General features: G+C 39.1%; 1 protein-coding gene across 1 annotated transcript in view; it reads left to right on the forward strand.

Moving 5' to 3' along the window:
* The window catches only part of Stim2 (stromal interaction molecule 2), a 121,141-nt gene that overhangs the window by 95,683 nt on the left and 16,512 nt on the right, over positions 1-8,946 (forward strand). Inside the window, exons 6-7 of the mRNA XM_050150218.1 lie at positions 3,882-4,059; positions 4,697-4,874. Of these exons, the coding sequence (XP_050006175.1) occupies positions 3,882-4,059; positions 4,697-4,874 (356 nt within the window). The remainder of the gene's footprint in view (positions 1-3,881; positions 4,060-4,696; positions 4,875-8,946) is intronic.

The following is an 8,946-nucleotide window of genomic DNA, read 5'->3' on the forward strand; positions in this document are numbered from 1 at the left end:
CGCCATTTAGGTCTAGGAAGGTGAGCATCCAAACAGACTAGGCTCCCACAAAGCCAGTTCATGCAGTAGGATCAAAACCCAGTGCCATTGTCCTTGGCTTCTCATTGTCTGCCATGTTCAGAGAGTCTGGTTTGATCACATGCTCCATCAGTCCCAGTCCAGCTGGCCTTGGTGAACTCCCATTAGATCAGTCCCACGGTCTCAGTGGGTGGACACACCCCTTGCGGTCCTGACTTCCTTGCTCATGTTCTCCCTTCTTCTGCTCTTCATTTGGACCTTGGGAGCTCAAGGAAGGCCTGTAACGGGTAGACTGTATTTGTTCTTCAAGTGTGATCTTAGATTGTGAGCAGCAGTATCACCTGGGGCTCTCCCTGGGCCTTCTGACTGTGCTTTCCTCTTTAGCAGAATGTTCAAGACATTTGTATAATTTGTGATGCTTTGGGATCAGATTGTATTCTCTTTAATTTTATAATTCATTCAACTTAGTGAGCATTTAATTATTTGGTAAATGCTCTGGATCTCCCACTCCAGATATTTACATGGAAAGAAATCAATCAGGAACCAATTGCATATCTAACTTGACTTTAACATTATTTACTTTTATCAACTTCTCTAAGAGAAGAAAATGTTGGAACTTTATACCCTGTTAATTTGAAATAAAATGATAATATAATATAAAAAAGTAGTTACTAATGGAAAATCTGTGAAACTGGCTAGGTGATAATTTAGATTTCTATATTAAAAATGTTGGAGTAGGGCTGGAGAGATGGCTCAGAGGTTAAGAGCGTTGCCTGCTCTTCCAGAGGTCCTGAGTTCAATTCCCAGCAACCACATGGTGGCTCACAACCATCTGTAATGGAGTCTTCTGGCTTGCAGGCATACACACAAACAGAATATTGTATACATAATAAATAATAAAATATTTTAAAAAATGTTGGAGTATTGTGACTGTTGAAGTTAATTCAGCTGGATGTTCACCCTTAAGAATATGGCAGTTTAACTATTCTGATGACACCCGTAGTAAGTCCTAACAGTGTCACTAGCCTCCAGGAAAAGAACTTTGAAGACATAGATCAGACACAGATCCCTCGAAGCTTTAGAAGGAACACAAGTCTAGTAGGAACACCAGGTGGACACTGTTATTTGATCTGAAAAGGAATGTGTAGGAAACTGTTATGTCATATTTTTATTTAAGTTGGACAGGAATATTTTTTCCCAGAAGGGAAGTTTAATATGTTTATTTAATAAAAAATTTCTAAAAATGTTTGGAGGAAGTGTTTGAGCAGTATATATTTTAGAAGAATTCTGTTTTATTGTTTCAGAATCCTAAAAGGAATAACAAAATTAATACAAGGAGTATGGCATTTTACAGATACAGATTAGGAAACTAGCGTTATTTCTCCCTGGATCCTGGAGTGTACCTATTAACACTGATTGAGATGGGCTCTTATACTGAAGGCTGAAGGGAATGGTTCAGTGATCACCTGACTGATCATGATTCTGTTTTGGCTGGAGCTAAGTGAGCAGTTGTTAAAACAGCCAGAATTCCTTTGTGAGCTAGTGGGCATTACAAGAGAGGAAGTAGAGAGCCCTGCTAAAAATGCCCAGGATCCCTGAACTTTGCTCCTTGCCCTAAGTCCTTGACTGAATCCACTACATTATTGTTTTGTGTGAAATTTTGTCTTTTTCCTAGGAGCTGATTAGTAAAAACAGGAATTAAAGGTAGAGATAGGAACAGGCTGCTTCATAGTCCAGAGAATATGGTATTATCAAATTCTTTTTAAAAATATTGTTAAATGTGCACTTTAATAAGCAAACCAGCTAAGAAATTAATGATGTATTATCTTTTAAATATTTTTTATGTTCTGGAATTATCATTTGACTGAGCAAGTACCATAGTGTAATACCCAAGCTAGATTTTGTATAATAATTCATGTTGTCAAATGAAAATATGCATTTTAAAGAAGTTTTCACTTAACTCCTTTCCAGTGTGTAGTGCTTTGGAATTTGGGACTGGTCAATCTGCGTATTGTTATTCCTGGAGATTATATTTCAGACAGAGTCAGAATAGGGCTATGGTTGAAGTGAAACCTGAGCTGAACCTCCCAGTTGGAAGCAGAACTACAAGCAATCCCTTTTGAGACTGTAGCTTCCTGCAGTGCATGTTTTGCATTGCAGGTGAGGGTGTGTGCCCTGGAAATATGAAGCACTGAGACTTTCTAGCGTAGAGACAGGCATGAATGAACCATGGATTTGCTAGCAACTTGAGGTTTCTGTTATGTTTCTCCATAGGAAGCCTGCAGAACTTCTTGTGGTAGGAGCACTAAGTGTTTAGGCAATGTCTTCGTTAGTTATTATTGCTGTGATGAAACACTATGACCAGAGCAACTGGGGAGGACAGTGTTTATTCAGCTTATGCCTCCATATCACTGTTCATCACTGAAGGAAGTCAGGACAGGAGCTCAAGCAGGGCAGGAACCTGGAGCCATGAGCTGACAAACAGGCTATGGAGGAGTGCTGCTCCTGGCTTGCTCTTCATGGCTTGCTCATCTTGCTTTGTTATGGAACACAGGATAACCAGCCCAGGGATGACCCCAAATCAATTGCTAATTAAGTAAATGTCATACAGACTTGTATATAGCCTGATCTTATGAAGGAATTTTCTTAATTGAGGTTCCTTCCTTTCAGATGACTTAACTTGTGTCAAGATGACATAAAACTAGCCAGGACAGGCAATTTACCACTATAAATTATATTTCTTTGGAACATTGAAACACTACATTATATTTTATTAGAAATCATGTATCTATCTCTCTTTTTTTTTAAGATTATTTATTTGTTATGCATACAATGTTCCTCCTGCTTGTACAGCTCCATGCCAGAAGAGGCAACAGATCTCATTACAGATGGTTGTGAGCCACTACGTGGTTGCTGGGAACTGAACTGAGGATCTCTGGAAGAGTTGCCAGTGCTCTAAGGCTCTGAGCCATCTCTCTAGCCCTCTCTATCTTCTCTCTTCTGATTAGTCCCTATAAAGTTAGTGTGCATTGACAGTCAGGGCAAGGTTAAAATGGTATTTGACTAGAGGTTTTTCTTTTATATATTCCTGAAGACAGCCCTGGTGCCTTTTGCCTTATATTGCAGTGCTGGGTTGACATTATTCTTTGGCAGGCTAGGGAATAAGGTCCTGCACTTTCCCTTATCCTAACCCCTGTATTTCAAACAAATGGCCACTTGACCCACATTACTAACTATGTACACCCAGGACTTCTCAGCTGTGTACATGGTGGAGTAGTGGATAATCTTTGTTACTAGTAGAGAGTATGGGAGAAGAGGCTTTCTGCCAGTTGATGGGTGCTCGGATATTCCTGATCTCTACTCTTGAGGTGCAAGTAACTTTCCTGTGGGTTAACAAAATATTGTCATGTCTGCTTGGTGGGTAGTACATCCCCCAATGTACCGGACTGCTGATGAGTGTAATTTATTGTATAACTGCATGTTTGGGGAAATGCCTTTTGGTGAATGATTGGTTATCCAATTTGTGTCTCAGTGATAGTGACCTGGCCTGACTGAAGGAAATGGAAGCAAGTCATGGGCTCTCTTTACTCTGTGGGGACTTCTCCCCGCATGGCATTAGAAAATGAGCTGATATGGCCATGTGCATTTTTCACTGCCTTTCTGCAGGTCCCATATACTAGTTAGTATACTGATTGTTGGAAAGTAAGCCTACTGATTTTTGAAGGAGAGTTTTCATTTCATAAAGCTAGAATTTGTATCTGGGGAAAGGAAATATTTAGTTTTGTTTGCTTTGGATATCTACTTTTCTGTATATTTATATTATGTTACACTCAAAAATTAACTATCTGCTTTTGTTTTTGTAGGCCCACCTCATAACTGGATGAAGGATTTTATTCTCACAATTTCCATAGTAATTGGTGTTGGAGGGTGTTGGTTTGCTTACACACAAAATAAGACATCAAAGGAACATGTTGCAAAAATGATGAAAGACCTAGAGAGTTTACAAACTGCAGAGCAAAGTCTCATGGACTTACAAGAGAGGTAACTCAATCATCTCACTCAGCCTGGGTGTGGGGGCTTACACTGGGAATCCTAGCACTTCAGAGGGAGCGCTAAGATGATCCTCTCAGGAGCATCTTTGACTGTATAGCTAGTGACTGCAAGGTCAGCTTGTGCTACTTAAGAACTTGTCTCAAAAAAACCAAGTAAGACAAAATTTATTACTAAAACCAGTCTTAATTCTTGTTATACACGTAAACAAATATATCTTATAAAAATGTTACCTGAGTGTATAGGTAACCACTTATTTTAGATTAGCATTCATATTAGGCATAAATGCTCATTGCATTTTGTATTTTCAAAGAATTACAGTTTGGGAATAAATGTGTAAATCAGATATAGGTAGAATGCAGTTGAACTTTACTTTCAAATATATTTAAATATTTATGTTTTTGGACATTATCTTTGCAGAAACTGTTTTCTGCAATCTTTGTCCTTTGAGCCCAAAATAACAGAAAATATCCTGATATATACCCTAATTTAAGATCAATAGAAATACTATTAAAAATTCTGATTTTTAAAAATATGATATTTTTTGAAGCAATGTTTCTTTTTTCATAAAAGTGAAATTTGGGGTACTTATATGAGGAATTTTTTAAAAAAATTATTGTTCTCTAAGACTTGAAAAGGCACAGGAAGAAAACAGAACTGTTGCTGTAGAAAAGCAAAATCTAGAGCGAAAAATGATGGATGAAATCAACTATGCCAAGGAGGAGGCCTGTCGGCTGAGAGAGCTGAGGGAAGGCGCGGAGTGCGAGCTGAGCAGACGCCAGTATGCAGAGCAGGAGCTGGAGCAGGTACTGTTCTTGAGAAAGGGTTCCTATTGCTACTTGAGGTGCAGGGCCAACGTTTTCTTTTTCTTTTGTCCCATCTTCTGTATCTGCATTTATTTTCATTGTATACTTCCTCAGCTAATATTTTTTTCAGCATTGGTGAATTCATATTTTAAAAATAACAAAATGGTAACTGAAAAGTGAAGATGCCACCATGTTTCTTTTTCCATACAACATAAGGTCATGTTAGGTTTGTTTCCTAGAGTTTACTTGAGGTGTTTATTTAATATCCATAGTAAGTCTGAGTTTCTAATATCACCTAGTAAGAGATAGGACATCTAGTTTTGGGCTTCTGTAAAGTCAAAGACTGCAGATGTTAAGGATTTCAATAAGTCATTCCTTTGAAACCTGGATGGCTTTAGAACACAGTCTACTAAAATTTTCAAAGTTATCTACCAAGGTGGCCTTTATGATGTCTGCTTCCTCCACTCAGGTACTCAAAATAGGATAGAGTAGGCTTTCAGACATTTCACAGTTCTTTGGAGAAGAGAGGGTTGTAGAAAAATCTCATGGCATGCATCTGTATCAGTTTCCTCTTCCTGCAGTGTGGTAGTTTGAATATAATTGATCCCCATAAGCTTATAGTGGGTGGCACTATTAGGAGGTGTGACTTTGTTAGAGAGTGTGTCACTGTGGCAGTGGAGTTGGAGGTCTCCTGTTCTCAAGCTATGCACAGTGAGACACTCACTTCCTGTTGCCTATGGGTCAAGATGTAGAATTCTTAGCTCCTTCTCCAGCTTTATGTCTGCCTGCATGCCACCATGTCCTGCTGTGTTGATAATGAACTAAACCTCTGAAACTGTAAGCCAGCCCCAATTAAATGTTTTCCTTTATAAGAGTTGCTATGGTCATGGTGTCTCTTCACAGCAATAGAAACTCTATCTAAAACACGCAGAGATAAATTACTACAAGCTTGGTGGCATAATGAAATGTAGATTTATCATTATAATGTCTGTAGCCTTATTCTAGTGGAGCCTGTATGGAGGATCTGTTCTTTTCCTTTTCCATTCTAGAGGCCATGTATTTCTTGTTCTGTGGCCCTTCCTTCACCTTGAGAACACATTCTGCTAACCTCTATGTCTGTGATGCCATATCATTTTTCTGACTTGGCCATTTATTGATTGAAAAACTAAGAAACAAAATGAGGATTGGGAGACTTGTTTAGAATTATTCAATTACAAAGCAGAGACACGAACCTAAGTATTCTACCTCTCACTTTGCATACCATGTGTGCTGCTTTCTCTCAATTCAATTGCCAAGTAAAAGATCAGAATCATATGATAAGTCTTAATCAATCTATGGCTAAGTAAGTGTACATTGAACATCACTGTTTTCTTCTCTTGGAGAATTTGACTGAATTTTTTTTTCTGCCATTGATTATACTTCTCTCTTGAAAAAACATTTAAATTCTCTTTGACTTAAGTTCATTAAGTTTGGGTCTGGTTAATTTTGGTATATGATTTTTTTATTTGTAAGTTTTTATATAATAAAATTTATTAAAATATACTTTACTGCTAAAATTAACTCGTAGGCATACTTTGTAGTTATGTCCAGCTTCCTGGCAAATCTTTTCTGTACAGGATATAGGAAAGAGTCAAGAAGTTAACAGTAAAGGCCTAGACAAAATTATAGTGTGTCCAAGAACTGGGTGTGCCCTTCAGTTTCTTTTGAGAACTCCTGGCTTGATCCCGCCAAGATATCTGACTTTCGGCTTGTTCTAGGATGACCGAAAACTTATTAGCTAATTACCTAACTTTGCCTATAAGAAATAACTAATCAAAAAAAACAAATAATAATAATTTTTCTTTTTATTAGCTTATATTAATTACTCTCAACAGTAGGTTTCATTATGGCATTCTCATACAGATATAACATATTTTTATTTTAAATCATTTTTTTAAAACAATCTTTTTCTCATTTTATATACCTATCCCAGTCCCACTCTCTCCCCTCCTCCTGCTCCCCCTTCTTCCACCTACCCATTCCCCATCCACTCCTCAGAGAGGGTAAGGAAGGCTTCCCATGGGAAGTCAACAAAATCTGACACATCCTTTTGAGGCAGGTCCAAGCCCCTCCCCTCTATATTTAGGCTGAGCAAGGTATCCCTCCAAAAAGAATGGGCTCCAGAAAGCCCGTTTAAGCACTAGGGATAAATCCTGGTCCCATTGCCAGTAGCTGCAAAGACTGCCCCAACCACACATCTGTCACCCACATTTAGAGAGCCTAGTTTGGTCCTATGCAGGTTCTGCTGCTGTCAGTCCAGAGTCAATGATCTCCTACTAGCTCAGGCCAGTTGTTTCTGTGGGTGTCGCCATCATGGTCTTGACCCCTTTGCTTGTATTATGCCTGCTTCCTCTCTTGGACTGGTCTCCGGAAGCTCGGCCCAGTGCTTAGCTGTGAATCTGCATCTGCTTCCATCAGTTGCTGGATGAAGGTTCTATGATGACAGTTAAGGTAGTCATCAATCTGATTACAGGGAAGGCCAGTTCAGGCATCCTTCTTCACTATTGCTTAGGGTCTTATCTGGGGTCATCCTTGTGGATTCCTGGGAATTTCCCTAGTGCCAGGTTTTACGCTAGCCCCATAATGGCTCCCTCAATGAAGATATCTCTTTCCTTGCTTCCCCTCTTTATCCTTTCCCCATCTTGATCATCCAGTTCTCTCATGTTCTCCTCCCCACTCCCCTTTTCTGCTCCCCCTTCCCTTCTGCCCCCCCCCCAATGCTCCCAATTTTCTCAGGTCATCTTGTCTGTTTCCCCTTTGCCACATTCCTCCCCAGTTACCCACTTCTGTTCCTCTCCTACTGATCCCTTCTTCCCATCTAGTCCTTCTGCTTTCATGTCTTTTCACTTATTTATTTTAATGATCCATGAGTTTTATTCCACTCCTTTATAGAGTCCTTGATGGGGGAGTATTTACGGAAGCATGGACTTAGCAGTGGCCACTAAAGAAATGTCTAAAGACTAAAGAAAATGTCTCTTCTTCCCTAAATGAACATTAACTACCTTAATAATAGTTTTTGATAAGTGACTGCCTTTCATTTTATCTCTGGTTTGGGTACAGGGAGCTTTGCATGCTTTTGTAGACCCTAAGGTCACTGCAATTTGATGCACCAGTTGTGCTTGTATAAACATAATCCTCATGTCATCCTGAGCCAAAGATGCCTTCAAGGAGAGCAGTAGGTCTTTGAGGAAGAACTCTGCCAAACATGATTTTATTGATAAGAAATAGCACCTTATGAGTATTCAGTGTATAGAAGCTTTTGGTTATGCTATCAGTGGCTTTAACTTTTAGCAGTTAATGCTATCTGAGCATTAACCCTTGTGTTGTGCTGCATAGAGAAGGTTATATTAGGGAGGTTAAGTAACTTATGTCACACAGCTGTTATTCAGCAAAGGCAAGATTTTGTGTGTCCTATTCCAAATCTGTATTTTCCTATACTGCTGTTCAGTGCTTCATTTACTGAGGTAATTAAAGTGGGAAATTAATGTATGTATATACATATGTTACCCTACAATCCCATATAGCTTGAAACATATTTTTTTCCTAATGAAGATAATTTCAAAAGTGATCATATGGTATTATTTTTCTAAATGAAGGCTTTTGATTAAGTAATATTACCACTTTATATTTTATGTGATTAAAATAGTTTCCACATCGTGGTTTTTTTGCTCCTAAAAATCTCATGTTATCAGGCTAAGTCACAGACAGTGAGTGAGCCTCAGAAGTGTGAATCTTGCCAAAGCTTCATAGACTTATACAATCAAATCAGGTCTAGAAGCCAGGTTTGAAGTGTGTGGGCTGTTTTGTTGAAATAGGAGCGGCGGGGCTGCGTCCCCGGCACCCGGCCGCCCGCATGGCTAGCTTATGCCCAGAAATAATTACACGGAAACTGTATTCTTTCAAACACTGCCTGGCCCGGATAGTTCCAGTTCCTTATGGCTAGCTCTTACATATTGTTCTAACCCATTTCTAATATTCTGTGTAGCCCACGAGCTGGCTTACCAGGGAGGATCTTAACCTGCGTCTGTCTGGA

This window comes from Alexandromys fortis, unplaced genomic scaffold (assembly GCF_014885135.2).
Source record: "Alexandromys fortis isolate MF-2015 unplaced genomic scaffold, M_Fortis_MF-2015_v1.1 scaffold_0, whole genome shotgun sequence".
Taxonomy (NCBI): Eukaryota; Metazoa; Chordata; class Mammalia; order Rodentia; family Cricetidae; genus Alexandromys; species Alexandromys fortis.